Raw genomic sequence first — 12946 nt, 5'->3', positions numbered from 1 at the left:
ATTAGGGGTTTATGTGAATTTTAAACTATGTTATGCCATTAGTTTTAGGGTTTTAAATTATGTGGTTTTGGGGATGACACTTTAGCATTTGTTTAGGGGATAGTTGGCACATTGTGAATGGTTAGATGTAAAGCATGATTAGGATTTAATAATAAGATAATCTCAAATTTAAAAGAAATTTGAAGGGATCCTAATCCGGTCAAGTACGAGGTCCTCAACCCATGGGAATAAATGGGTAATCTAAGCCCACCTTACATTCACCGTATGCATCTTTTTTAATTTATCATCTGGAATCAATACATAATATATAAATGTATCTGTTAATTAACTTGGAACAACTTTGCAGAAGAAATCATTAATCTCAAATCAGTAAATTTGAATGATTACAAAGTTAAATCCATATATTTTTCCCTTGCTTGCCACTATGAACCAAGATTTCCTTGGGAATATCAACAAGTCTCCATCCTTGGTTTAGTTACTAATTATCTTCTTCTTTGAGTCCACAAAATCACTTGAAGGCTGCTGGCAATCAAAAATAGCACCCCTTCTGTGCATGGAAGGATGTTAGGAAGATTGATTGAATTGATTGAGGCCAGTTACCAATAATCTCCGCATGAGCAAACCCCCTCCTTGAAGTGGTGAAATCGATTGCCATCTCGAACAATGATCTCCCTCTGTGTAATAGCTGACACCAACTTACTGAATGTGTGGCAGTCACCACAAACCCTGAGATTTTTTGTAATCCTGATAGGAGTTCCCTCAGGTGTTGCCATAAGGCAGAATGCAATTGCTAACTTCTCACTATGGGTGTACAAAATTCCACGCTTAACTTCCTCCTCAACATCATGCAACACAAAATTTGTATCTGGGACATAACCAGCCAACTCCAACCTCTTACACAAACTTTCCAGCATGCCATAGATCTCTTCTGACTGGGGATGCTTCCTACAGCCAACACTAAATTTGTGAATTTTTTTATCTACCTCCACCCAAGTCCAACCAGGAACCTTTTTTAATCTCCTTTGCATCATCAGATCCCGGATCGTTGCCACATCTTTCCACCTTCCTGCTTTTGCATAAATATTTGAAAGCAACACATAGTGCCCTGGGTTTTGGGGCTGGAGCTCAAGAAGGGATTTTGCAGCCTTTTCAGCAAGGTCTAGATGGCCATGGATTCTACATGCCCCAAGCAAAGCACTCCAGAGCTTCTCATCTTTCTCAACTGTCATATTCTCAATCAGTTTCAGGGCCTCATCAAGTCTCCCTGCACGCCCTAAGAGATCAATTACACAAGTATAGTGCTTCACATCCGGTCTCACAGCATAAGCATCCCACATCAAGGAGAACAATTGAAGACCCTCTTGAATCAAACCGGCATGACTACAAGCATATAATAGTGAAACAAAAGTGATCCTATTCGGTAATATCCCACTGCTCAACATCATAGGGAGTAAAGCAAGAGCCTTCCTGCCTTGCCCATGATATCCGTAAGCTGAAATCATGGCACTCCATGAGATAACATTCTTTTCTTGCATTCTATCAAAGATATCCCTCGCAGAATCAACATTCCCACACTTAGCATACATATCAATCATTGCAGTGCCCAAGATGACATCCAAGGAAAACTTATTCCTATTTATATAATCATGAATAAGTATAGCCTTATGCATGGCACCCAATTTTGCACAAGCATAAACAACGGTCACCACGGCAACATTATCTAGGACAACGCCTTCCTCTCTCATCTGATCAAACAAAACCAGCGACTCATTAGCATTCCCACAGGCAGCATACGCGCCAATCATCACCGTCCACGTGCCAAGATCCCTCTTTTGCATTCTAACAAACAATTGTTGAGCATCCAGAATTGCCCTACATTCTGCGTACAAGTTCACAAGCGCAGCACAAACAAAATGATCCAACTCCAAATTATATTTCAACGCAAGTACATGAACCAGTCTACCCATTTGGATGTCCGTTATATCCCTACAAGCCCTTATCACGAAAGCCATTGTATAAATATCCGGCCACACCCCACAACGAATAATCTCCCTAAATGTCCCAAAACAGTTCATATAATCACCAACTTTAGCAAAACCTCCAACCATTATACTATTACTAACTGGGTCTCTCTTTCTCATCCCACCAAATAAGGCGTAAGCATCACCCAGAGCCTTATGCTGGGCATATATGTAAAGGAGCTTGTTAGCAACAATGAGGTTCTGGAGCATCCCATTCACAGCCACTTGGGCATGAACTTGTCTAATCTGAAGTATGTTTCTACACTTAAGCAGCCAAGAGATCCAACCTTTGGGCTCCAACTTTTGAGAAAAATGAGATTCTGGTGGCGGTTGTATCTGGGCATATGGATTTGTGGGAATTTGTTGATGAAAATAAGGGCTTATAGTTGCATCTGCCACAGCAACCGCAGTAGAAGCTGGCATGAAGCGTAGCCTTCCATTGTTTGTGAGCAGGAAGGTCTGGTTTTCAAGTTTGAACATAGGATTTGTTAAACCCCGAAACATCCACGCCGACTCTCCAAGTTTTTCAATTTACAAAGAAATTGAATTTTGTCAAATATCTCCCGCCTATTTGCCATGCGGCTCGGCCACAAATGATAAGCATGAATTGTACTATTGTAGAGAACCAGAGAACAATGATGAGCAATAGTTGTAGAGAAACAAAAGAAAATTCAGTACAACAATTTACTATGAATCTTTTTCTATGCCCTTCTATGCTCCGTTGACTCCTCTTAAAGACCTTGAATCAAGGTGTAATAAAATCCCATGATTCAGGACAGTCAACCTAATAAGTTAACAAGGAAAGCGATTGAAAGAGGATCAAAAACATAGGTAAATTATCAAACTAATAAGGTAATACTTAACATTGATTGTAATTGATAAAATCAAACCATAAATATTCAATACTGATTTAATTTTATCAACCATATAATTTTGTATTCTTTTTACATTTCTATAAATATGGATAATTTGTTTTGTAAAATTATTTATTGAATAAAAGCATAATATAGCACTTCCAACTTTATTTGTCGATATAGGTGATAAACCGAACAACGTAAAATATCTTGTCTCCCTTTTTATTTATTCCGTTATTTATTTCTTTTTTCATTTGTTTATTATTTTCTTCAACATATACTTCTCATGTATATTTTTAATTCTTGCATGAAGTTTTAATAGTGCTTGTACTAAAGACTTGATAATTTAATAGATCAAGTTTATCCTATTGGAAATAATCTTGAAAATGCAACAAGATATAGGCCTAGTCTCTTAATTTTGTAGGCCTAACATACTCTAGGTTCTTTATTTTATTTGCTTGAAGCAAATGGTGAGAGATGGCTTGAAAGACTGCAACTATTGTCTTAAACTAAACCAATAAAGCAACTCAAAATGTTTAATCAATTTGAAGTACCTCAATTAGAACTGTACTTCGAATAGAGTTTGTGCGCTTTAAAGAGGAGAAGGGAAAACAACTGCAAAACAAAGTTTCGTCTTTCACTATCAAAAATGATCTACCAATACACAGCAAATGGCTGAAACAGTTTAACAGTATTCCAGAAATAATTTTTAATCATGTAGCTTTGCATCAATATACATTACTTTATCAAGCTACAAGTTGCTAAATCCCAAGACAGGATTTTTACTCAGTATCTGTACTGGACATGAACATTACACTCTCCTACTACCTCTGCTGCATTCTTACAATTCTCATACAGGCTACAGCAAGAATAAGTGTACATGAATAACATAAAATACATATTGCATTCCATTATGCATGTAAATAAGCCAAGAACCCAACAGTTTTAGTTCAGCTGGATGAGGGGTGAGCGTGGTATAAGCGAAGGTCTCAATTCCTTTCCATCAAATGATTCATATGAATTGTTTTCCCGGAATTCCTCGACAAGGGCTTCCATCGGCATGGCTCGAAGTGACTCGATAGTTCCCTTACTTGGAACGTCTGGCTCACATCTTATTGGCGTTGTGCCACTAGGCTCATAATCCTGCACATTATTTTGAAGACATGTGTAAGGACTATATCTTGTACAGGCAAAGAACCATCTTGCACAAATCATGAATCGGTCAAAAAGGATTGTTGAACATTTACAAGTGAACAGATTGACGGCATTTATGTGCTCTCAATAGTTTTGTCCACCAAGTAATAAACAAAAGTAAATGCCAACAGCAGAGAAAAGAAAAGAAAAAAAAAAAAAAAAAAAAATCATGTGCCTGAAAAACATCCTAGTTTAGTAAAATAAAATTATTAATTTGTCCATAACAAAAAATGTACGTGTCAGCCTCAGGTTGTGACTTGCAAGACACTCCCAGCACAAAACTAAAGCAGAAAGACAATTAAACATCCCCAGCATGATAAGAAATGATAAATCAACCTACCATATACTGCTGTCCGAAGGTTTCCCGTGCATTCTCTTCAATAGATTCTGCCTGGCCAGAGTGATCCTCCCTGAAAATTTGAAGACTATTTGCATGGGCTTTCACAGTCTCCAAGATTCCGGATATATGTCTTCGTTCCTGCTCAGAAACAACTGCAGCAAAGTCCACGAGGAAAACATCACATTCCTAGTCTTAAGAAGGCAAATAACAGCAATAACGACTACATATCAGCCCACGATTATCATTCAGCACAACTCAAATTTACATATTTAAATCCCAAATTACCTCCCTATGGTTAGACAGTTAAAAATTACCTGCTTGTTTTCTGAAACCAACTGCTAAACCTTTCCTTTTTTTTTTTGATAACTAACTGCTAAACCTTTCCTTAATTTGGAGAAAAAGAAAATTGCAAATTTTTTTGTCCAAACCAATCATTCTCTGACAAGAGGCACGTATTGTTTAAAACACAAAATTTAACCTTAGTTGGCCCTCAACGACTCAACAAAGTAGCTCTATTTTTAGATTTTGAAACCTAACATCTTTGTTACTGTATGCTCATTCTAAGGGCTAAATTTTGTGTTGCATGGAAAAATCTAACAATTGGGATGGAAAATATGATGATTTCCTTTTATTCAAAACCAACCATAGGTTTAGTGACAATTTCTAAAAGATAAGGAAGTAAATTGAAATTATCCCTAATTTCGGGGAGGTAATTTATAGTTAAACATACATTTTAAGATCAAGATCTCAAAGATTCCCAACAAGAATGAACAGCAAGCAGTTAGAGAACCATAATAACCAAAAACAAAATTTACAGAACAGCACATCATCCATAAATTACAGTATATAAATTAGCTAAGCATTTTTGTAACACCAAAAAAAGTGCTACTCATTAAATTTATCCACTTTTCACAACCACTTCAAACAATATTAATAGAGTGGAAAGAGTTTTGTTCAATATCAGTCCTCCAAGTATAGTCGTGTGATTTAATAACACATCCTACGAGTTGAAATTTTCATATAAAACAATACTGATTCAAATGATCCTCAAAGCACCTCAACATGATTCTGCATAAATATAGGATCAGAGGTGTCATAATTAAGATTTTATAGCATAATACTCACTATCAACATGCTGAAGAACATCCTCACTATTCTTTGACACATCTTGCTCAGCTGCAACCCGTGCAGAATTAATCTCAACATCATGCTGCTCATTGCTATCACAAGCATTCCTGCATCAAAGAATTTGAACTTAAATTAATAAAGTAGAAAATGAGATTGCTGGAGGTTATAACGTCAGAAGAACACACAATAAAGATGCAGAAATAATTTTGTCACAACAATGATACAGCCACTAGCTCTATTTAGAAATAGTATGACCAGATGAACATTAGGCACAATCACCCTAAAGTAGAAAATCTGAAGGAAAGGATTTTCTTTCCCGTGATCCCATCTGTATTCAAGAAAATCCAATACCACTAACCTGATATGTGACACCACAGCCGAAACATGTTTATTGCCCATCTCGTTCACAGCCTCATGTGTCTTTTTCAAGTGCTTGAAAGCCGATTCAGCAGTATTTACACTAAAAAAATGAAAGGAAGATCAAAAAACAAGTAAAAGGATACTGAACAAAAGCCAAAACAACACAATTAACTAAAATTACCATTTCTGTAAAAGGACTTCCATACGACAGTGTTTTGCAGCAGAATAATCAGCACTATCTGTGGCATCATTTTCCACTTGTGTAGAAAATGCCTGCCATTTTCTTTTCGCATCTGTTGTAATACCCTCCACTGATGAAACATATCCATCCAAGAATGTCTTGTTTGCAGTAGCACTTTCTCTGAGATCAACAAGCCTCGTGTCGACCTGCAAGCTCAACTATTAATCAACTTTTGAAAAGGATATCCGATAGAGAAATAAAGAATATAAAAAGATGCCCCCCTGCACACACACACAACAGACCATCTCTTTTTGACGAAGAATGTGATTGGAGACTAAATTGGTTACATCAGCAATAAGCTTCTCCGCTTCGGATTTTGACTGCTCCTGTGAAAGATAAGTTCAACATGTCAGATAATTCCCATTAAAAAAAAAAAAATTGTGCAGTAAAATCTTTTTTTAACTACCTCATAAGCCTTCTGAAACTCAGCAATGCTCCTCATTTGAACTTCATCTGTTCGCATTGCATGATTTTCAAGTCTCTTTGATTCATCCAGAAGATTTTCCAGAAGTCCTTGAGTGTAATCAGAAATGCCCCTCATTTGCTCAATACTAACATTAAATCTCTTTCCAATTACAAAGAAAAAAGAGAGTACTAAATTAGATAAGCAACATAATTCAAACCAAAACAGGAAGAAGAATGATAAAACAGCAAACAGCTTCCAATTTATTCATTAATCAAACTGTAAAAAAAACATTTGCACTTCAATTAAGAGGATTTCAGTACAAACTTTTATAAAAAAAGAATCACAAACGAAGATTTAAATGGAAAACAATTGAATTACCAAGTTTCTAGCAGTTAGATAGGGAAAACCTCTAATTGTTATCAAAGTCTAGAAAACTAACATTCCTTACGTCCTTTTAAGATTGTCCTCCTTTCATTTTGGTCCCTCCAAAATTGGGTGTCCATATGAAAATTCAAACCAAAATTTTCAATTTCCTAAAATAACCCTCCATCGACAAGTCAACCCTCCATTTTTTTCCAGATTTTGTGTTAAACAATGGAAGGACAGTCCTGGAAAATACTTAAGAGTTGCAAACCCTTTTAAAAGTTCAAAAGTCAACAGAGAACAATCATGTGGGATGGACGAAGTAAAGAATTTACAACAGGACAATGTAAATATCAAGGGACAAACCTGTCGCAGTTCCTTTGCAAAAACTGCCATTTCTCCTTGTTGAGTTGATAGAGTACTCTGAAGCTCATTGAATATGGAAGCCACTTCACCGGCCTCTGATGTTAGAAACTGATTTATAAACAACAAAAAATTACAACAACAAAAAAGGGAGGAAAAATTGCCATAAAAATTAAAAACAACCATCCATGAGGTACAATAGTGGATGAAACACAAGGAAACTCAATCCCTTGCTACCTACTTCTTCAATACAATGCGCATTAGAAGCAGCCAGAGAAGAAATTTCCTCTAGTCCAGCATTAGAGCTTGCCTTGTGCAAGCGCACAACATTTTGCACTGCCTCAATATGTGACATATACAAAGCCCTCAAAGCAGTGAGCATCTTCTTGACATCCATGACAGCCTAAAGGCAAGGACAAATTGACTAAATCAAAGATGAATGAAACACAGTAGTCTGATAAGCCAACAATACAATACTAAGAAAGTAAACATAAAATATCAAAACAGAATCAATCAGGTGAAACAATTAACTAATGAGAACAATGATGCAGGTATCATTCAATACCTTATCATGAATGTCTGTAAAAGAATGACAAAAATTCTCAACACACTGAAGGTGTTCTTTCTGCTCAGACATGGATGTTGCCACCAAGTTGCCAAGAGAACCAACTTTCTGGGCAAGCTCGACTTGGAAATTGTTCACCACCAATCTGTTATCAGCATTCAGTTTGTCTTCTCTTCCTACATAGTATCACATCAGAAAGCATAAAATTAAGCAGTTTCAGTGACCAGTCAAAACAATTTAAAGCTTTTAACTAATTTGTGAACTGCATACCAATTTTTGAAAACAATGAAACATTGTCATTGAGAGCTTTCTCCAAGTCAGATCGTAAAACACAAGCTTGATGAGCCAGTGCATTTTCTGTTACACAGATTGAGCAACAATATGAATACACAAGATAGCATCAAAACCTCAAAAAGAGTGATATATGAGAATACCTGCTTTTCTCTGTTCAGAGATAACAAAATTCTTCTCCTTCAGAGCATACTGACATTTCTTGAGTTCTTCCTCGGTGCTAGAAAGCAACTTGCTGGTTTGATTCAAGTTTTTCTGCGTGGTTTTTCCCCATCACAATTAAAATTCACCCAAAAATCTAGAAGCATGTGCAACATATAACCACAACTGACCTCAGTGGTGTCAAGTTTATTGCTCAAATCAGAGCATTGCCGAATTTGGACATTATATTTATCTTGCAATTCCTCAAGATGCTGTTTGTAATATGAAATATGGGATCAGTGAATTGAAACATCATAAAAATAAGTAACCAGCAAATGTATATTGTGTAAAAAATGAGTGTTACATAAGCAAACCTTCTGATGATTTTCTAGCACAAGCCCCATTTGCTCAATCTGATCTGCCATAGCCTAAGCTCAAGGAAAACACATAAACAAATGGGAATAAAAGAGACATCAGCATTGGGAAATTCAGGAAAAATAAACACAGAAGGTGAACATCTTCAACAGTCTATATGTATCCAGCGCATAGACACCAACCCTGAACCCCCAAAGTAAAGAAAGAAAGAAAATAAAGCTACTTGGAATTCAGACAAGTTGAAATTAACCAAATATCAATACCACATCGACAACAGCATTAAAAGAAATTCATATCGAAAGAATGTTATCACAAGTCAATTATAAAAAGGAAAGCCAGTTAAACAGTACAAAAACAAGTAAAAGCATTTAGGAAAGGAAGAAAAATTGGCGGAGAATGTCATACCTTCTTTTCACTCTCCTCCTGATAGTATCGCTCCTTCGGAATATAGACACCATTTTTTTCACGGGCAGCGTAAACCTCTGCATAAATTCACAATGTTGAAAAACAAAGAAGCACAACAACACACTATAGATTTCACATAGTACAACTAATTGCCCACAAACATAAGAATTTCACCAACTTCAAACATCCAAAGCATCTCACCTGCCTTCAAGCGTTCAATTTCACCATAAAGATCCTTGATAAGAGTTGACTTCATCATTTTTTGGTTGACCTAAAAGTAGCCAAAACAAATAATGAACTCCCAATAGACATAATTATAATTTATTATAATTTGGTTAAAACTGCAATACACTACTGAAAGTGTAATCTGTGACTGGTATCAAAACAACGTATAGCACTATGTGACAAAAGAGAAAAGAAACAATGTGCACTGAACCCATGCTCACCAAACCTTACAAAGACATCAAGTTTGTGAATATCATAAAACAAGAATTTGAAAGAAAGTGCATAATTGTCCAATTCGATATCTCAACTCGGTCATTAAGTTTTACCACAGTACCTTGGGAGCATACAATATCAATCATTAATACTTTGTTTATAAGTCTCTCGGTCCTTTTAATACTAAACTTCCTATAAGCAAAGAATCATGCTAATACTAGGTTATGCCCTATTTACTCAGACTACAAAGGTTAAGACACATCCAAGACCCCGCCCAAAAAACACACAGAATAACAAAAAAAAAAAAAAAAAGGTGGGGAAGACAAAGAAATCATCACCACAAATAAATCAAACTTTTCATTCAAGAAAACTAACAAGATTTTACTCCTAAATAATAAACCCCAAAACAATAAAATAAGACCCCAGTAAATGGGTAAATAGGAAAAAGAAAAGAAAAAAAAAAGTGTTTAAAACACTAGCAGAAACAATAACTCTTTCCATCAAGCTAGTAACTAAATGTTTAACTTAGAACAGAACAGAGAGCATATGAAAGACATCCACTCGAAAAGCACACTTTGGCAAAACTTATTGTATCAAAAAAATAAAAAATAAACATTAACTAACTTACCTCAGGCTTATTTTTTATATGTTTTGCCCTATGTGCGTAATCCAGTGTACTTAAGGTTTCCTCCAGACAATGGACAGCAGGCGAAACTGTGGCTATAATGCACGTCTTGGTTCTTCCACCCAGTGAATCACGAAGTAACCGTGTAAGCTTGCTATCCCTAAATTCCAGTTTGAAATGTAATCATTCATTAGAAAATAGAATGGAGACATTAGATAAATAATGGGAGAAGAAGAAGTGCAAACCTGTACGGAATATGTCCAAGATGCTCTACGAGGGCATTAATGACTCTCCCTAGAGTCAATAGACTTTTGTTGATTTCTCCAGCTTCTCTAGCACGGCCCTGATAATTTTAAAAAATTAAAAATTAAAAATTTAATCAGCACTTGCATTCTTGAAATTTAATTGAGCAATCCCAAATGTGAATTCAAAAGCAAAAAAAAACGTGCCGCCAAACTAAGTATGTCTACCTCTCGAGCACCAGAACGAGATATATTTTCCGAGCCAGCTAAATCAACCAGATTCAGCTTCCCACATTTAATTAGTTCTTCACCTTCTGGTGTCGCTTCCTTGATATGTATTGTAATGGAAAAGAGAGAATGTGACCGACTGAAATCAAAAAAAAAAAAATTGTTATTACACAATGAAGCTTGACTTCCACTATAAGCATGAAAACTACTTCAAAAATTACCTCGACTGCTTGTTTAGTAAAGTTTCTGCAGTGCGACGTTTAGCAGACCCTCTTTCAAGAAGAGAAAAAATCTCATTAGCACTTGCAACAATTTCTTCCTCCAGACCTCTAACAAGAACTCCACCTTTCCCATCCTCCATCAGAGGCAACTGCTTTTTTTGCTTATCCTCCAAAGCAACTCTTTGAATTTCCTCAGGGGCAAGCAAATCAGTGATCTCCTCATTGTACAGTTCCAAGAATGTAACTTTTACACTATATTCGGCATTCTGGCTCTCAAGAGTATCAAATATCTGCTTAACGGCCCTAGGTATAACTCCAGCTTCTTGAGGCAATTCTCCATTTGGCCCACTCTGTCACAACGTCAATGACATCAACACTCACATTTTATGATTTATGCATGAAGAGATACGCGAACATCAACATGTACCTAATGATGAAATACATTAATATTATACCTTCGACCTCTTCGATTCACCTTCCATCGTGTAAGTTTTCCCTGTACCAGTTTGACCATATGCAAATATCGTACAGTTGAAGCCTTCTAGGACTTCATTCACTATAGGAATCACTGCTTGTTCATAAAGATCTCTTTGCTGAGCAGAAGGACCAAAAACCTACATATACCACAAAAAAAGAAAAATAAAATAAAATAACATCTACCACCAAACCAGAAAAAAGTTGAAGACAACGTTGTTGAATGTTTTTCCTGTGTATGGGCGAGTTCTTTCAATTTACAGCACTCTCTTGAAAGAACTAAGCTCATTGACCCTATTTACTTTTTACTTTAAGATAAAAAACACAGCTGAACCTGCTCTAGCACTTTCATTAGTTTAAATTGTATGCCAAAACATAATTTAGAACCAAAATTCCCTCCCCAAACAAACAAAAAAAGAATTGCCTGTTCATTCTCCTCAATCATGGAAACTGAAACTAAGGCCGGATCCCAACAAACCCAAATTCTACCACTGGGAGAGCTAGATGGTTAATTAAAGTTCATCAGCTATTCTACTCGAAAAACCAAACACAAAAAGCATACCAATAGAATCCCTCTTATCAAGAAAAGACAAGACCCTTACTAAGATTTAGTAAAAGTTTTAAAAATCAAAGAACAACCCAAATAAGTCTCCTCGAGAACGTAAAGCGACAACAGAACAATTAGAAGCAAGATTGAACCTCACTTTGTACAACATCAAATGCCAAGACATCAAAGTCTTAGTAACCCAGTGACCCATTTGCAAGATTTACCTTGTCCCACTATACCCTCCCCAACACTAGCACGAACTTGTTCATTGTCCCACAAAAACCCACACCGACACATAATTAACATATTAAAGTAGCTTATTCTTCATTCAGACAACATACATCCAAAAACAAATTTGAAATTGTATTCAATGAAATACCTTATCGAAAGTGAAAACCCTGTCGAGATGCTTCCCGGCAATGTTTTGTGACACAGCCACTTCTCTACTGTACTCATTGCACGTAATAACCTGCGGCGCATTGCTCCGCAACTCTTCGTCGCTAAACGGCCTGTGATTTCAAAGTAGTAAATAGTAGAAACAAATCACGAATCGGTTACATTTTACAAAGGTGTAATTCCAAATCCGTAAAATGATCAAACAATCGAAAGAAAACAAAAATCAAAACCTAACCCTAAGTGTTGAGTGTGTATTAGAGATGATTTGAGTACCTGCAACGAAGGAGAACCTGAACATTGACGCCCTTCTCTTTCTCGTGGCGACCGGACATTTTGGATCGGCGGCGAGAGAGAGGGAGCGAGAGTAGATCGGCAACTGAAAATGATTAATCTCGCTCTCAGTGGTGGGAAATGCCCTTATCTTTCTTTCTTTTTTGCTATCTGCTCTTTCACGCTCCGAATTAGGGAAGAGAGCGGGACGGGTTTGAGATTTGAATTTTTCGCTGGCCGCTCTCGCTTTTGGTATATATCGACGGCTCGGCTTTGAGGAGTGCGGATCTGACGGTCTAGATTGTGATGAATCTGAGATTGTAGTTTTCGATAGGGTTGCAAACTGGGCTGTGGAGTTTACCCCAAGCCCATCCTTTTGAAAATGAGCCCACCTCGGTGCTCGAACCAGGCCCAACCTACTACTCGACCCACGACAAACAAAAATTGACCAACCAGGC

At 36.7% G+C, this 12946-nt stretch overlaps 2 protein-coding genes across 2 annotated transcripts; both read right to left on the bottom strand.

Moving 5' to 3' along the window:
* Positions 1-224: 224 nt before the first annotated feature.
* On the bottom strand, positions 225-2690 carry LOC132192230 (putative pentatricopeptide repeat-containing protein At3g49142). Its single transcript, XM_059607503.2, has one exon. It carries the CDS (start codon positions 2523-2525, stop codon positions 597-599), a length of 1929 nt encoding a protein of 642 aa, XP_059463486.2. The 5' UTR covers positions 2526-2690; the 3' UTR covers positions 225-596.
* Positions 2691-3491: 801 nt separating this feature from the next.
* LOC132192229 (P-loop containing nucleoside triphosphate hydrolases superfamily protein) lies at positions 3492-12687 on the bottom strand. The gene is made up of 23 exons (XM_059607502.2): positions 12492-12687; positions 12202-12331; positions 11257-11415; positions 10802-11151; positions 10581-10719; positions 10356-10453; positions 10114-10270; positions 9249-9318; positions 9048-9124; positions 8642-8695; positions 8459-8539; positions 8270-8381; positions 8106-8192; positions 7836-8011; positions 7512-7673; positions 7274-7381; positions 6545-6703; positions 6381-6464; positions 6079-6284; positions 5896-5997; positions 5535-5644; positions 4410-4561; positions 3492-4018 (listed from the first exon to the last, which is right to left on the bottom strand). Exons 1-23 carry the CDS (start codon positions 12548-12550, stop codon positions 3821-3823), a joined length of 3030 nt encoding a protein of 1009 aa, XP_059463485.2. The 5' UTR covers positions 12551-12687; the 3' UTR covers positions 3492-3820.
* Positions 12688-12946: the final 259 nt, after the last annotated feature.

The sequence above is a fragment of the Corylus avellana genome, chromosome 10, assembly GCF_965113065.1.
Source record: "Corylus avellana chromosome 10, dhCorAvel1.hap1.2, whole genome shotgun sequence".
NCBI lineage: Eukaryota > Viridiplantae > Streptophyta > Magnoliopsida > Fagales > Betulaceae > Corylus > Corylus avellana.
Note: the sequence above shows the minus strand (reverse complement) of the source record. Positions and strands in the feature narration are given on the sequence as shown.

What these genes read in the sequence shown, in the direction of transcription:
- LOC132192229 (XM_059607502.2), bottom strand. Translation starts at nt 12,550, where the DNA reads ATGTCCGGTCGCCACGAGAAAGAGAAGGGCGTCAATGTTCAGGTTCTC. An exon ending in TTCATTGTTTTCAAAAATTG is followed by an intron (nt 8,012 to 8,105) that starts GTATGCAGTTCA and finishes GATACTATGTAG; the next exon opens with GAAGAGAAGACAAACTGAAT. An exon ending in GAAGTCCTTTTACAGAAATG is followed by an intron (nt 5,998 to 6,078) that starts GTAATTTTAGTT and finishes TCATTTTTTTAG; the next exon opens with TGTAAATACTGCTGAATCGG.
- LOC132192230 (XM_059607503.2), bottom strand. Translation starts at nt 2,525, where the DNA reads ATGTTTCGGGGTTTAACAAATCCTATGTTCAAACTTGAAAACCAGACC.